Below are 16,851 nucleotides of genomic sequence, written 5' to 3'. Positions count from 1 at the left end.
CTGGCCCGGCACTCTCTTGCACTGATTTCTTCGTGGCCCTCCCTTTCTGTCGTCCCCTCAAGAGTGACAGGTGACTTTCCTGTTTAATGGGTCTTTTATTCCCGCAAGAAAAGCAGCAGTGACTGGATAACTTTGGGCTCCTCAAACGATGCAAAGGAGGTTCTCCAAGGGCACGTGTCCTGTATCCAGGACTCGGGCTTCAGCATGCATTTGCCCCTGGCAGGCGTCTCACCAATAGGCCAGGCCCAGCGCGACTGGCTGCAGGGGGGCAGGATGTGAGTGAGTTTTGCAGTTGAACTCAGCCAGCAGCGTGCGTGTCTGTGTCTCTCTCTCTCTCTCTCGTGTTAGCTAAGCTCCCTTTGCTCATCTCTGCTCAGCAGGACGGGTGCAAGACAGTTGATTTTTCAGTTCAGGGCGTGAAATGAAAAATCACATCAAATCTATAGAGTTGCCAGGGCTGGGTTTTTTTCTCCCCAAAATAGAAAACTACAAAATGTTGTCCTGGGTCAAAAGAAATATTTTGTTTCAGCCAAAAGTTGTGCCTATTTGGGGGTCACATAGGTTTGGGCTGCTTTTTGCCCTTTTAAAAAAATAAATAAATCTAACAAAATGTGCGAATGACATTTGCTTTGAAACAGGACGTTGTTTCAAAATGAAAAGGTGAAACGTTTTGTTGCCACAAGGTCCAAAGGAAACATTTCAACTCCCTTTAGGCGACAAAAAACAACCTGGGGGTGGTGAAACTGTTGGCTGAATTCCACCCACCTTTGCAAATCGTTGGTTGACCCCAAACTGCCCTTTTCAGGGAATAAACTATTTGTCTGAGTGCCCCAGAAAACCATCCATTCCTGTAGCATTAGCATAGCTACTCGGAGCCACTCCTCCGTCAGGCCCCAAGACAGCTAGTCTAAAGGGCCTGCACTGGCAGGTAATAAAGCATCCACTTGCCTCTCCCCCCAGCACCCTGAGCCTTAGCGTACACCAGAGTCCGTGTCTCCCTCCTGCACAGCCAGGACCTTTGGGTTGAAGTGCAATATCAAACAAGTGCAATCCATGTCCTGGTGAGTGTGTGGTCAGACTGGTGCTGCTAACCTCTGAGTCTGGGCTCCACGCAGATCCCTATGGCAATCAGCGGATGCCTCAGCTCGTGATGCAATCGCAAACCAGCCTAGCGCTCGCACATCCAGGATCGAGAGGGACCTCTGTGGGTCCTGAGCAGACTGCTCAAAGGCACTGAGAAGAAACCCAAAGGCATGTGTCCTGCAGGCGCCGTCTGTCAAAAAGGGCATGTATAGAAATGAAGATGGCACCATAGGCTGATCAGTCTCCCACTGATAGGTACAATCCAGAGAAAGACACAGACAGGCCACTGCCAGCTGTGACTTTTGCCAACTCATAAGCAGGGTCACGGGTCAGTACTTTGAGTAGAGACCTCTAGGGAAAAGCCGGGTGCTGCAGAAGTAATGCTGGTGGTTGAGTAGACCATACTTTTATTCCTGCGTGGTATCAAACCAATGCCCGAGCATAGCGCACGAGGGTGCCGTGCTGCTGGGGGTTCCTTGAGTTGAGTGTCTTGACCTGTGGTCAACCACGCTCTCGTTGCTCTGTTTTTGGAAGAGTGAGATGTTAGCCAGGACACAGGGATTCAGTTCTGGCTGGGTTAACTATGTCATTAAACTTCCCCTGTAATTTGAACTAAATGTAATATAGTCTTTCCCTTCCTATGCTAAACAGCTGTGTGGTGATGAAGTGTTCCACCCCAGAGATAGCTGCATTCATGAACAGGGAAAGCAAGATTGCCCTTCGGTTAGCAAAATGCTTTGGGATTCCTTTGGCTGAAATGTGCCATGGAAATGGAGACTGAATATTCCTTTAAAATTAGGATGTGCAGAAGAAAAGGAAATTGCTGAGGCCAAGCTACGTCTTGGGGGAGACCAGCTTCAGGAATTGGAAACCAGAATCAAAATACAGCATCAAATTTAAAACCTCTTCAATTATTCCAGATACTTTGCACTGCAGTGTTAACAGCTCCCAAGGAAAGAGTCCAGAAAACCGGAGAGCTAGAGTCCTGCTTCGCTGAAGCTATAGCCAGAGTGCCCCCTGCTGGCACTGGTGCATTATAACGACCTCTGCCTGCGGCTGTTAACACACCGCCAAACTGGGAGTATGGAGAAAATGGCGAGAGCTCGGCTGAAATCTTGGCACTGTTGAAGTCCCTGGGAGTTTTGCCTTTGATTTCAATGGGGCCGGGATCTCATCCCCCCCAGCTTTGGAGAAACGCAGGGATTAAAACCCCCCAGCACTCCAGCCATCAAGGGCATGGAAATAATAATAATGCCTTTATACAGCTCCTTTCCTGGGATTCTTAAAGCACTCCACAAAGGTGGGAAAGAATCATTAGCCTCACTTCATAAATGGGGAAACTGAGGCACGGAGCAGGGAAAGTGACTTGCCTAGTATCTGAAGGAAAATCTGGGGCAGGGCTAGGGACAGAATCTGGGTCTCTTGACTCCCAGTACCCTTCTCTAACCAGCAGCCTACACTGCCCCCTTAAATGTCTTCATGATAGATCCCCAGAAAGGACAGCAGGGGATGGACACGTCAGGGATAGGGTGCGGAGGTAGGGGTAACTTGGCATCAGAGCGGAAGCATATCCTGGCTACCTGGGTGTGCTGATGCCCAGCTCCCTGCCGCTGCCTCAGAAAGCCACTTCATTTAAAGGGAATCAAGCTCCTCAGGAAACTGACTGAACCAGTTGAGCTAGAGAAACACCAGATCGATTTTCCCCTCTCCTCCTCCTGTTTCTCCGTCCCCCGCCCAATCCTGAATCCAGGCAGGGGAGCAAACTCCTCCATCTGGCCACAGAACTCCCCTGTGGCTAATAATAGCTGCTTCATGTAGAAAATTCAATTAGGCCCAACAAAGAGACGAATGTTAGTGCTTCCTTGGCATGCCCCATCCGGTTCTGTTCTGTTCATCCGCAAGTGGCTAGCTGCAGGGGCTATCATGAAAGAACCCTTTCAGTTCTTGTGGCATTTATAGCTAGGGCTGGCTGGAGAGGGCTTTTCAGAAAGGAAACCTGCAGTGGGGATCTAGCCTGGTGATTGGCCATTGTGTGCATCGGATGCCACGTACGAGATGGCACACCAGCTGTTGTGGATGGCTAGGGGTTGAAGACAGGCTGTGTCTAGCGCTTTTCTCCTGGCATCTCCCTGAGCTGTCAGCAGGTTCGTTAAAGATTGACTTTCTTGCGAGAGAAAGCAGGGTGTTAGTGCCGGTTTCCTGGCCACGTTTGGGTAACCGTTGTTCTGCTTTCATAAAACCACCCCCTCATTCATCCACTTCTGCTGCAGGTTCCGACTAGAGACAGCAGACTTCGCCATTTCCTGACATAGTTGCTGAGGGCTTGTTCGATTGCAGCCACGGTACGCCCCAGAGGTGGCTGCAGTTGTAATTTGGGGGGGTCAAAGGCACTGTGTAAGTGTGAGCTGCCATTACTCTCCTGGCTGCTCTTGGCCCTGGTACAGGCAGGTGCTTCACTCCTCCAGTCCCGATTTAAAAGTAGGTCTGTTCCAGAATGGCAGATGGTGGCATGTAATCGAGCCTGGGGAGGAAGACTTTGGTGTTTCTAAGCGTTGATGTTCCAGTAATGACAGGGTTTTGTATTTGTTTTACTGGGGGGGTGAGTTTGTTTAAGGGGAAAAAAGCAGAAGACCAGAAGAAAGAACAACAAAAGTAAAACTGAGACGTCTTTTACACAATCACCTCAATTTAGGCATCCTTAGTAGACACGTCCTTAAGTGAGGGGCCTTTAATCCAGCCATCCTTAATATGTATGTCCTTAACTGAAGCATCCTTAGCCCTTCCATTTGGAATCATCCCCCCATTTATTCAGTGGTGAAGGTGGGAGGGAATTGCTGGGGGGGTCGCGTTGGTTTCCTGGGAGGCAGGGACACAGTGTAGCAGCTGGGGGTGGGGGGGGGTTCTTGGACCACGGAAGGGGGGAAGCTGAAGCAGCAGTAGGTAGAGTGGGAGAGGTGGGCAGTGGAAGTGGGCAGGCACCAAAGGATCCAGCTGAGAGGAACCCAGGGAGGATGTATGCTGGCTGCCGCTGCACCAGCTGGTTGAGGGGAGTAACTGCCATTGGATAAGTGCTTGGGGTGAGAAGGAACTTCATCCAAGCTGACTCTGCCGCGAGCATTGGGTAAGGCAGTGTGGTTGAGTTGATAGGGCACTGGACTGGGACTCAGGACACCTGGGTTCCATTTCCAGCTGGGCCACTGACCTCCAGGGTGACCTTGGGGAAGTCATGTCTCTGGGCCTCAGTTTCTTCTTCTGTAAAATGGGGAAAATGGGCTTTGTAACGTGCTTTGAGATCTGCTGATGGAAAGTGCTATTGTAAACTCTTTGGGGGCAGGGCCTGTCTTTTTGTGCTGTATTTGTATAACACTTTGCACCGTGGGGCCTTGGTCCATGACGGGGGGAGCTAGGCACTATGGTAATACAAGTAATAAGTAAAAGCTAGGTGGTGCTGCTATTTACAGAAAGGGCAGGAAACCCTTTGGTCACTGAAGCTGTCCATGGCTCAGCACTTCAATGGCACAGTGATGTTCAAGGGGGAGGACCCTTCTGCTTCTTTGTCATAGGTACATTAACTCCCAGTGGGTCCCAAGTATGACACTGATGGTGGTGTGTTAGCCCCAGGAATTACACTGAAGCCTGTTACATGGGGCAGCCCAAGGATCCAGCCATGCTCAGTTGGCCTAGAAGATGTGCGTTGTGAACTGGGGGACAGTTGGATCTCTGAAGAGAGGGGTTGGGGGGGGGGGGTCCTTGGGGCCGATTTCATTGTTGGCTGCAGGAGGCAGGTATGTGGGGCTGGCTGCAAAGCAGGGTCCTGGAACACTTTTTAGAGTGGGGGTGCTGCACCTCACCCTTAGCCCCCCCCCACTGCACCTAGAGCTGGGGCCAAGAGCAGGGCCGTGGCTCTGGGAGGGGGGATGTGGACAGGAGTAAGGGGGCCACGGCTGGGGCCATGGGCAGAGCCCTGGGCACGGGGCTGGCAGCTGGGAGCCCGCATGCAGGGCTGGGAGAGAGCCCCCAGTTGCAGGGCCAGCAGCCGGAGCCCCACATAAAACCTGGGGGTGCTGCAGCCCCGCCCCGCACCCCTGGTCCCTGCACCTGTGCTGCAAAGGGGGGCAGATGCAAAGCATTTAGACCAGACAAAGGGACAGGATTTTCAAAAGTGCCTAAGGCCATGTTGGCATCCCCAGTGGCACTGCTCCGGGGAAGAGTGGACGCTCCTCTATCGACAGGAGGGTTTTTTCCGCTGATGCAGTTACCCACCTCGCCGAGAGATGGGAGCTGGGTCACTGGAAGATTTCTTCCCTCGGCCTCGCTGCGTCTGTGCCGGGGCTCAGGTTGGCGTCACTCCCTCAGGCAGGGCGTGAAGTTGTTCACTGCCCTGAGCGATGAAGCTAGGTTGACCTAATTTTTCAGTATAGACCAGGCCTAAGGGAGTCAGGCACCCAACTTCCATTGCCTTCCCAGGGAAGTTAGGGGCCTAACTGGCAGAGGTGCTTTTGTACCCCCCGCCCAGCAGCCTGGCCCCTGGCAGACTGACGGGTGAGTTGCTGTCCTTACCCACCAAACCCGGATGCGTGGCGTGAGCGGCTAGAAGGACAACGGAGAGCAGCGGGGGGGTGGGGGGGGGTGCTTTCAGGCGTTGGGGCGAGCTCAGAAAATCCACATCGTGGACCTGTTGTGGTACCACAGAGCCATCTGCTGGGCACAGGAGATGCCAGCCGGGCACCGTTATGGAAGGTGGGACCCTTCAGCTAATCCTTGTCCCTCAGAGCAGGAAAGCCTGGGCCTTTGTCTGTTCTCTTACACCAGGTGTAAATCAGGAGTGGCTCCTCTGTCTTCAGTGGAGTGACACAGAGGTCAAGCTGGTGAGAGGGGGAAATCCAGCCCCCTGTCTAAAGGCGGCAGGGGGCTCTGGAGTGCAGGCATAAAGAATAGGCAGGACCCCACTGGGACCAGAGTCACCCCCACCCTCGGATACAGGCCCAGGGCAGGCATGGTGGTAGCACGAGAATCCCCCCGGAGTACGGGTCAGGGGCGTTTCCGGGAACTCCCTCTGGAAATGGGTGGGAGTCGTCCCCAGCCAGGCTCTCCAAGCACAGGGCCGCTCCTCCTTTGCCCAAGGATCCTGTTTACTCTGTTGTTCCCCACAGGGCCAGGCTGAGCCACTGGGCCTCCCTCAACCTCCCCGAGGGCTCCTGCTGGCCCATCCACAGGGACTCTTGGACCTCAGGACTTCCCTTCTGTAGACATGCACTGTCAGCCAGTGGAGCGATGGGGACACCCGGTGCCTGAGGAGGTGAATGTCAAGCCTGCCCGTGTTTCGTGTGTTGGGACCACAGGAACCAGCTCAGGTGCAAGGGCTTGTATCATGGCTGGTTGCACGGATCCCTCTGCTGCCTGTATCAATTCCCTAGGGATATTCCAGGCTCTTGTCTCTTCCACGGGGGCCGGCAGCTGATAACTGGGCTGGATATTGACTAGCACCATGCTGAGCAGCTGAGAGAGCCCCTGTGTGCAGTAGGGCTGGGTACAGAGACCTACCCAGCAAGCAGGGAGTTAACACCAGGCTTCAGTCCCCCAACTAGGGCAGAGTTGTGAAGCAAGGGAGGGGACTCGAGGCCCAGCCAGGGGCTCCAGGAAAGCCTGGGTTCCTGGGAGGCAGGTGGCAAGAGGTCTCAGACTCTGAGCAGGCAGAGCCTCGTCTCCCATTCGGCAGGGGCCAGCTCACAGCCCGAGGTGAGCCCTTTGTACGAACTGTGTCTTGGCTCCTAGAGCCCCAAGGGAGGGAAGGGGACGGGACGTGTGCTGAGTGAAAAGCTCTTGCTGGCCCCGGACCGGCGGCTGTGCTCTCCCAGCCCCCTGGCCCCTTCGCCCAAGCATAGCCCGCTCCTTAGTGGGACGGGTATAGCTGGGATGTTGGCACGGGCCCTCCCTGTGGGGGATCCAGCATTGAGGAAGGAATCCTGGCCCCGCACCCTTTGGCTGGAGGCAGCTGCCATAGCCCAGCCCCACCCATGTATCACAGGAGGAAAGCATGCTGAGCCCAGAGACACAGACACACCCTCCAGGCGGGGCTCATACACAGTGCTTTTATTTGTGGTCTTCAGCCAGAGAGACCATCTGGCTTGGGACAGGGGCCTAGGATGCAAGAGGGGCCCACGTGTCCAGGTGCAGCAACTTGCAGAGAGCCTGACAGAAGGCCGGACACACGAGGTGGTGGCTCAGAAGCACTTGCCCAGGGCTTCCTTTGTAATGAAAGAGGGGCCGGGGCTCGAGCAATTGTTTTACTTCCATAACTGACACGGCAAGGCCAGCGGTGCTGGGGCTCTGAACTCCCTCTTTGAGCTGCCCCAGCATCTCTGGGCTCTGAACTGCCAAGCCCAGAGGTGCCGCCCTGTCCCAGATTAAGCACTGCTCTTGCCTTTTGCAGAAGAAACATGAGCGTGTTGCATTGGCTAATGGCACAGTTTGGTGCTAGGGGTTATGGGTGCACTGTCCTGACAGCAGAGGCAAAGAGGACACTCTTTCTCTCCAGCCACCCACTCAGCCTAGGGAACCCCTGTGTTGAGACCATAGAGCCATGCCTCTCTCTTGAAGCGTCTAAAAGATGAAGCCTGCATCCCTCTCAAAATGGACTGTATCTGATGCTGGTAAGTGGCACCGTGAGAGTCACTGTTCAGTGCAGCTGCTGGGGAGGGAGGTTTAGGGTCTGAGGTGACGTCAGCCCAAAGGAGAGGGAGGGTCCTGGAATTATTTATAGCCAGCTCGCTCGTTCCCCCTACTCCAGACTTGGCACCACTCCAAAGCGACGCTGGGGCTGGCTGAAAGGGCGTTGGGCGAGTGGGGCAGGGGAGAACAGTGAGGTTTTTTAAAGCTTTCTAAGGGTTGGTACATTAATGGACCCCAAACCAGCTACTCCCAGACTCTGCATAACCCCTTAAGGGAAGGGGCCGCCTAGGCTCTTCCACTAGGATTGGTTGCCGGGTGGTGGGGGGCTAGTCTCGGCTCAGCTAAGTTTAGGACTTTCTGTTCGGTGTTGTGGGCATGGCCCAAGGCCGTGTCAAGAGGCATGAAGGGGGAGGATGCACGTACGTGTTTTCTGGCACATAGGTGTGTGCCTTCGAGGTGGATCTGTGTTTCCAGAGGCCCCGTGGAAACAGCCAGGTTTCATCCTTGGGTAGGTGACGGTTAGCAGCAGCTTCTCTGGGCTCCAAAAGCCTGATTAGCACGGGACTCGCTGCAGGCCCTGGGCAGTGCTCAGAGGCTGCAGTGGGTTCTTAGGCTCTGGAGCATGTGACTTTCTGCATTGCCCGGCCTTCCTTTCCGCCTGTTATCTCTAGCATGCGACGTTAGAGCCTGGGCTACATCCCACAGATACCATCCCCAGGAGCTTCAAGCCCAAGAAATGCCAGAGGCATCAGAAGGGGGAGTCCAGGAGAACGTTCCCCAGAGGAGGAGAGTGAGGGCACTTGGGGAGGGGGCACGGGGCTAGCATGAAAAGGGGAGTGAGGAGGATGGAGAAGAGCAGGGGGAGATGGAGGTGGGGCAGAGCGGGGTACATGGGTGAAGTTGATTTGCAGAGGATGTGAACCTGTTACAGCCCTTCCCACCCAGGAGCCTTGGGGCTGTAGCTCAAGCGATAGCCGGTCACACCTTGAGCTCTGGTGGTCCCTGGTTCAATCCCTGGTGTGTCAGCTGAGATAGCGGCTCTCATGTATGCCCTTCCCTGGTACGTGGGGTACAGCACGCAGAGGAGGCTGGGAGAGAGAGCGCCAAGGTTCCCAAGGGATGAGGCAGAAGATGTTCTTGAAAGGAGGGTTCCTCTAAGAATCTCCCCCTGTCCTGCCTACAAAAAGCGAGAGCCTGAGGTCAGGATTTAGCCCAGTCTAGAGGCCCACTGGGGAAGCTGGATCTGGTTCCATTCACACTTACTCTCTCTTTCTCTCTCCCATCTGGATTATTTCCAGCTGATCTGCCTGGGCTCAGGTCCTGGTCTCTCTCCAGACTTTGGCTTATGCTAGCTAAGCTGCTTCATTTTTAACAAACTAGACACGGCTCCAGAGCAGTCTCCACCTTCATCTCTATGTTCCCTTCCTGGGCCCAGCCTAAGACAAAAGGCACCCTCCTCTCTCTGCTGCTTTGCATTATTATTAATAATAAAGAAACCAGCCACCCAGCAATGCAAACTTTAATGAGCTCTTTCTCCCAGGAGGTAGGCAACTGTTGTTGTTATAGATGGGGAGAGAAGCTAAGTGACTTGCCCCAGGCCACAGAGGGGCTCAGTGGCAGAACTGGGACTCAGGGCTTCCTGGTCCTGTGTTGAGACCATAGGGCCATGCCTCTCTCTTGAAGCATCTAAAAGATGAAGCCTGCATCCCTCTCAAAATGGACTGTATCTGATGCTGGTAAGTGGCACTGTGAGAGTCACTGTTCAGTGCAGCTGCTGGGGAGGGAGGTTTAGGGTCTGAGGTGACGTCAGCCCAAAGGAGAGGGAGGGTCCTGGAAATATTTATAGCCAGCTCGCTCGTTCCCCCTACTCCAGCCTTGGCACCACTCCAAAGCGACGCTGGGGCTGGCTGAAAGGGCGTTGGGCGAGTGGGGCAGGGGAGAACAGTGAGGTTTTTTAAAGCTTTCTAAGGGTTGGTACATTAATGGACCCCAAACCAGCTACTCCCAGACTCTGCATAACCCAGTGAGGAAAGATGGGACACACACACACGTAGTTATATACTCTCAGCCTGGCGCTCCCGCCTCATCTCTGGAAGCAGCGTCATGCAGAAACCATCCAAAGCCCATGGAGGACCCAACGGGTCAGCTGTGGTGAACGGGACCCGGTCTAGCTTGAGGGGCCATGGCCCAGGTAGGGCTCCACCATCACACTGCTGTTGGTCACGCGGACCCCGTACCATCCTTTCCAGAAGAGTGTGTCCTGGCCTCCGTGTTCAAAGCGCACAAAGCGAGCCCCGGGGCCGTAGTCAGAGAAGGTGTGGGAGAGCTGAGGGGGCAGAGCGAGAGACAATGGCTTCCTGGAAGTCACAAACCACCCCTGAATCTCCCCTCGTGGAGTGAGGCTTTGAACCCTGCCCTGCGGGGATGGGGTCACTAGTCGCTATGGGGAGATGGACTATCTGAGGGTCTTCGGGCCCCACTGCTACGCTGGGGCCATCAGCAGCTTTCCCCTTCCGGCCCACTTCCCTCTCCCGCACCCAGTCAGGTGGGTGGGTTGGCAGGTCACTGAGCTGCATGGAACCCAGCCTCATGGTCACAGCTGCACAAGAGGAGGGAGACCCCCCACACACACACCCAGCCTTCACCCCATCCTGCTCCTTTCACAGCTGAGCTCACCAAGGGAAGCCCCTTCCCATCCGGCTTTGCCTGCGGCCCCTGGGCATGCGCTGCCCTGTCCTGTTGCCCTGGCTCTGCCCAGCCGCTCGCCGGGACTCACCTCGGTCCAGCTGGCAGCGTTGTCCTGCGGAATGGCGACGGTGTCGCTCTGGTACTCGGCCAGGACGTCCTCGTGCTCCGACAGCAGCTTCACGTGCAGCTGGTAGAGGCAGCCGGCGTCGCTGCGACCCGCGTACCTGCAAAGAGACCCGAGCTGCCAGCCTCACCCCTCGCGGCCGCTCCGCAAACAGGCCCGGCGCTGAGTAGTGCGGCTGGGCCCGGGCTGGGCACCGTTGTACGGCAAGCACAGACAGGGGCAAGCCATGTCCAGAAAGCAAAGCCCCAGCTGCCTGGATTACTGTGAGCTTGTTCCAGGCTCCCACCGCTGCTAGCTGTGGGGGAGCGCTGGTGTAGACACGGGGCTGGTGTTCTCCCCAGTGCGTCTGCAAGAGGCACGAAGCACTGACCTGCCACCTCTGCTACCACTGATGGACCCATACCCACGTAAGCTATGGTGGGAAATAGGGGTCAAAGAAGCCCAGTGTAGACACAGCTCCGGCCTCTCCTCATCTCCCTCTCTCTGCTTCCCTTGGCCTTTCCCCTCTCTCCCTGCCAGCCCAGCACAACCGCCACCCCCCTACTTACCAGTCCTTTACCACAATTTTAGGCTGGGTTGTGTCCATCAGCTCCTCCCAGTAACCCTCAGCCCTGAGGTCGATGACCTGAGACTTGCGGCACCACCTGGAAGACAAGAGGTTACCGGGTGAGCGCAGCCCTGTTTCCTCATATGCCAGCGTCGAGTAGAACCCAGCCAGAGAAGAGGGCAGCCTTACTCGTAGGAGGTGACGAAGTATTTGTGGACTCCATCACTGGGAAATTCTTTTCCAAAGTCTCCCGGCAGGTCCTCAATTTTCCAGCCATCACCTCCGTTCTCCACTTCCCCCCAGTGCTCTAAATTCTCTGCAGGTAGCAGAACAAGAGAGAGGCTCTGGGTTATAGTCACGTGGCTTCAAAAATCTTTCACCTTCCTACGTGGAGATTTCTTTAACAGATCCAGGCAGGGAGTTCGACTTGTGTTTGTGCTTTACTCCACAAGCGAGCCTATTGACTATCTGCAGTGCAAGGTACTGTTTGGTAGGACTGTTATAATCTGGCCCTCGATTCTCTGCACCAGGGCTCTCTGATCATTGCCTTAGCAGCCTCCCTTCACTAGAGAGCCCTGCCCAGCATTTCAGACTGGTCTAGGTACATATTGCAACAGTTAAACTACAGGTGTGATGTTAAATTGCTGTGACTTTGTGTGTGGACCAGGCCTTAGAGAGATGTTTGTGGGGTCAGATTTAGACCAAAAATGCCAGGTTGGTAAAAAAAAAAAAACCACCAAGCTTTTACAAACCCCAACATTGATTGCAATGATTCCGTGATCATTTAAACAAGTCCAATGAAAACTCTGTTTGTTGTATTTCAACATTCCCAGGGCTGCCACAGTCGATTAGTGCAGGAGAGGACTGATCCGTCTCCTTCTCCAAGCTGAAATCAAATGCACACAGCTAACACTTGGCATCAGTAGGGACAAGCTCATTAAAATTTTTAAAGCTTTCTTAAAGCGTTCATAAGAGAGGTAAAGGTTTTCTTTGTAAAGTTGGAGCCAGGATTCCTTGCTTAGCCTTGTTTAAACCCTCCTCTAACGTGGTCAGAACAGACCAAAAGATCCACGACCACCACCCTTCCTTTTGGCTTGAGCGTTTTCAGAATTATATTGGAAAGTTGGGAGCAGATCTGCTCAACTGTTGGTGAGTGATACAGCCAGAAGCAGTGTGATCCAGTGGTCTGTAGGCAGAGCAGGAACCAGGGGTTCTTGAGCTCTATACTCTGCCACAAACTCACCGCGTAGCCTTGGGTACGTCATTTAAAAGCAGATTTTTCAAACAAGCCTGCCCATGTTCTCCTTTGAAAATTCCCCTTGTTGTTTTTGTTTTGAGACCCCAATAGTAACCAAACCCTATGCAGAATCCTGGCCCAATGGAGACCCTTTGAAACCAACCCTGTAAGTGAACTGCCACTGAATCCAAAGCAGAACCAAAAGGCACCCAGGTCTCAGACCCTGCAGTCCTGTGCCTTGACCAGCACCTCGTCCTTCCTCCTCTTTGTAAGCTGGAGTGGAAGCTCCCAGGTTGTAGGGGAGGGTGGCTTACAGGACTTGGGAAGGGTAAAGCACCACAGATGGTAGTGATGTTGTTATGATGCAGTGGCCGCTAACCACGTGGACCTGAGCACGTGCCCCCTCCTGGAAATCCCAGCATGTGCTTGTGTAAAGAGGATCCAACACCTGGCCATCATCCCTGTTAATGGAACCCCCAGGCCAGCTGCTGTTGATTTAGTCTCACACGCAGTGAGACAGGTGCTGCATCTCACCCCAACCCAGGGCCTCTTAAAGTGACCAGAGCTGCACAATGCTCAGGAACCAGCCCGGTCCTCCCCTCGCCGGGCGAGGGTGTTACAAAGTTCAGTCACTCGCCTTCGCCGCAGGGGTTCTTGATTAAATTCCTCTTCCTCTGACTCAGGAAGTAGAATGTTTGCCAGTTCTCGGCCTCCTCTTTAGGCTCTGCCCCGGTGAAGCCATCCTGCTGACACTTCAGGGTCCAGAGAGCTGCTCCATCCACGAGGTTCTTCCACTGGCAGCAGACCAGGCGGCACGCCAGCACCAGCTCCACCGCGGGGATGGAGGCCAGGATCTGGATCAGGACGGCTTCGGGGAGGGAGTCCATCCTCCGGCCAGGCTGGGCGGAGCTCTCTGAAAGCAAGGGGAGAGGAGTTACACCCCTTGAGCAGGTAATTGGCCCATCGGGGCTGGTATCCCACCTTTTGGCAGTAGCCAATGCCTGCAGCCTGAGAAGAAGGAGGAAAAGACAACCCAGCCCATCTTGCAGCAGTGTCATCACGCACTAGTGTCCAAGGGGGAACGAATTCCTCCTGACCCCGAGCACCTTGTACCTTGAAACATGAGACTAGGTTATTCCTATATTAAGTTCTCACAGAACTGCAAGAACTTTCTTATTGAAGCCTCTGACTTCTGGCAACAGTGAAGTAACAGAAAATTAAAATGTAACAGCCCAAGGGTGAAGCCTGTGAGTGCTTGAGGTTGGGCATTTTCACTAGCCAGCCTGTGCCTCGGGAGTGCAATCCTTCCAGAAATTTGCTTATGCAGGAACCTGGCTGTTTGTAGCAAGAGCTGCGAGACACCTGGCCTTGCTAATGGATTCACTTCCAAATGAAAAGCTGCAGGCATCTGGGTGTTGGGTTTCCCTTCATAAGATGACTAATGTCTTGGTGTTTGCCATGTAATGGTGCCCAGATACCATGGTGATGGACACCCTGTAAATCCTTGACAATGCGTCAGATTTAGTTGGGCGTGTTCGAAATTTGCAAGCCCTTCATATCACAGTGGCCCCTTTGCTCTCATGTGACAGGACAGAATGATGCACTTTGTGTAATGGCATATATCTCAATCGAGTCCCCTCTGACTCTCCAGTCCTCCCTCCAAGGCCTAGGAATCCTAACAACAGGGTCAGAAGTGTCCCTTAGCACTCGCCCTGCTTCAGTGTGCAGACTCGGAAACCTTCCTTGTCACTGAGCCAAGCCCACCCCTGCAGGCCCAGCCTTTGGAGCCAACTGTGACAGAGTAACCGGAGATGAGTGTGCGGGTTCCAGACCACGTCATTCATATGGGATGCACCATGACGGTGCTTTTATCCCATCTGACTCCTGCTGTTGAGGAGCAGCTGAGGCTGCAGCAAGGTGCAGTCTGGAGGAGGACCTGACCAGATTGGCCAGGAGCAAATCATAGCTTTCTTCTAGCGCTAGGCTCTATTCTGTCCATCTTCGGAGTGCTGCTGGGAGCGAATGGAACCAAGCGGGCAAACCTGGCATGCCATTTGGAGAAACCTTGGCAGCATTATACAGCCAGGCCGCCCCCACCAAGTGCTGTCACTTGAGTAAGGCAGGGCAGGATGCAGAGGCCATTGCTGTTGGTATTCTGAACCCAAAAGCTCAGAGCTCCAGGTGTATCCCATCTGCCCTGCACTGGCATCAGATGGCAAAATTCCACAGCTACCAGGGGCTGTATCCGCACCCTGCCACCCAGCCAAGTTACAAGCTCAGCGTTTAACACGAAGGAAATTCCTGAAGGGCAGAACAGGCCAGACTCGGATCATGCAGGCTGCAGTCCCTGCTGACTTCATCATCTGCAGCAGCTTTGCTGCACCCTCCCTGACAAGCTCACTGCATCTCCGGACTAGCCAGACTCATCGGTTCTCCTTCAATTTCACCGCCTTGCCCGAGTCTCGGCCCCCGCTCTGCTTTCACGTCCTCCCCTGTCCCCTCCCCAAAAGTCTCCCCTTAACTTAACCTGAGTCCATAATAAATTGAACAACTTCCGATTCCCGTTCTTTCCCTATTGGGGGGCATACCCTGGTCTCCTCTGCCAGGTGCCCTGCCCTTCCCAAACCTTTCCTGTGCCTTGTTCCCCTATCTGCACAAGCCTTAAAGGTGCACTCTCTGCCTTGCAAAGAGAGCAGGAGCGCTGCAGGGTTAAAGCACCTGTCCTAACAATGCCCGTAACACACCAAGGGTGCTGCAGCGCTAGCCGAGGCTGCTGTGCAAAAGGCCTGCCTCTCCAGCAGCATTGCAGCCCTGCAGGGAGAGAAGAACAGGAGATGCTGAGACGCTCCTACCTCACTTGCTGCTCCTGAGACGGCTGCACCGTTCTGGATTGGTCTGTCGCAGGCAAGTAACTAATGCTGGCTCCGCTCTGCTAGAGCATGGAGCTGGCAGAATGGGTTCCTCTCTTAAAGGGGCAGCGCATCATCCGCTGCAATCCAGGAGGCTCTCGGGTATTGGCTCTTGGGATATTGCTGACCTGGCTAGAGTGTTACTAGGGGTGTGTGCGTGAGTCTGGGAGCCAGGGACTCCTGATTTCTAATTCAGGCTCTGTGTGAGCTTGGGCAAGTCACTCTGCCTCCTGACCAGTCAAAGGGGGAGGGGGTGTTTACACCTACCTCCCAGGGTGTTGGGAGGATGAACGTGCCCTTTGCCACCCTGTATTGCCCCGGCATTAGGTGTTTCATACAAGAGCCCAGGGCAAGGGGAGACCAAACTGCACGTTAATGTGAGGGGCTAAATAGGGCCTGCTGTGCAGGGCTCACTCCAGCTGTATCCTGGATCTATCCCTGACGCTCTGCTCCCCACCTCCGGAGGGCGCTGCAGCATTGGGGGTGCTTGCCCACTTTGAGCACTGGCTGGGGGGCACCCGGTGGCTGTGAGATGCAGGTTCTCATGTACCACACTGCTGAGGGTGGTATAAACAGCTAGATAGATAGAGACTCCTGTGGGGTCTGGCTCTCTAGGGGCAAAGAGAAATCCCAGCTGGGGTGTAGGCCAATGCCACCTTCCATACCCAGCTACTAGGGAATGGGAGAGGCTAAGACCCAGCAGCTCATCCTCACAGACTCTAATGTTTTGTGTTAACAATGAACCACATGAGTAAATTCAATCTCTAAGTGCAATTGACGTTCCCTTCTCGAATCTGCCCCCTGCCTTACTGTTGTTTTCTACATCCGTTTGGGGGCTCTCCTCATCCCCTTGGGAGATCTGCATAACCATGCCTCAACTCCAGTTTCCGCCTCCTCCCACCGTCTCATGCTCCTCTCTCCTCCCCAGCGGCAGGCAAGCAGCCACATTCTCCAAAGCGGCCGCGAACTTGTGGGCACCTCCACTTTTTGGGTGCCCAACTTGAGACCCCTTGGGCCTCCTTTTCAGAAAGGTCAAGTGCCTGCAGCTGTGATTGCAGGAGACCTACTCACATGCATAGAATTACTAGCGTGCGTAAGTGCTTTCAGGAGCTGAGCCCGCGCTAGTTGCCTGGTCCAAGTCGAGTGACGGGCGGAAAGAGAATGGGCCCCGTAACTCTTGTCGTTCTGCATGCAGGGCTCAGGAATGTGCTCGGTGCTTTGCCCAGTAAAGCCAGCGCCAAGTGACGGTGATTAGCCACAGGAAGGACAGCGTTTACAGTAAGAGCATGATGTGGAGATTCAGTTTTGTTAAGAGCAAATCTTTACAGCTCCTAGGCACTTAGCATTTTGATTGGTTTTGGTATCGATGGTGAAAAGTAAACTGGGTTTGTAAAATGATTTCACTCCTAATCATCCAAGTGTGATTAGCAGCTATGGGGGTGGAGAGGGGTTTGTTTATAACTTTTTTTTTTTTTTTTTTTTTTGGTCCTAGACATCCCCTTACCTTCATTTATCTAAATCATGTTTCTCGTTCTTTAGTTGTGTGAATGCCCGCTCTGTGCTAGATGCTTTCCAAACACTTCTGCTCCAA

General features: G+C 54.1%; 1 protein-coding gene across 1 annotated transcript; it reads right to left on the bottom strand.

Moving 5' to 3' along the window:
• Nucleotides 1–7,151: 7,151 nt before the first annotated feature.
• Nucleotides 7,152–15,344, bottom strand: FBXO2 (F-box protein 2). Its single transcript, XM_074975084.1, has 6 exons — nucleotides 15,204–15,344; nucleotides 12,989–13,264; nucleotides 11,304–11,430; nucleotides 11,116–11,211; nucleotides 10,532–10,667; nucleotides 7,152–10,081 (listed from the first exon to the last, which is right to left on the bottom strand). The coding sequence occupies exons 2-6, from the start codon at nucleotides 13,236–13,238 to the stop codon at nucleotides 9,923–9,925; spliced, it is 768 nt and encodes a 255-aa protein (XP_074831185.1). The 5' UTR covers nucleotides 13,239–13,264; nucleotides 15,204–15,344; the 3' UTR covers nucleotides 7,152–9,922.
• Between the last annotated feature and the right edge of the window lie 1,507 nt (nucleotides 15,345–16,851).

The sequence above is a fragment of the Natator depressus genome, chromosome 18, assembly GCF_965152275.1.
Source record: "Natator depressus isolate rNatDep1 chromosome 18, rNatDep2.hap1, whole genome shotgun sequence".
Lineage (NCBI taxonomy): Eukaryota > Metazoa > Chordata > Testudines > Cheloniidae > Natator > Natator depressus.
Note: the sequence above shows the minus strand (reverse complement) of the source record. Positions and strands in the feature narration are given on the sequence as shown.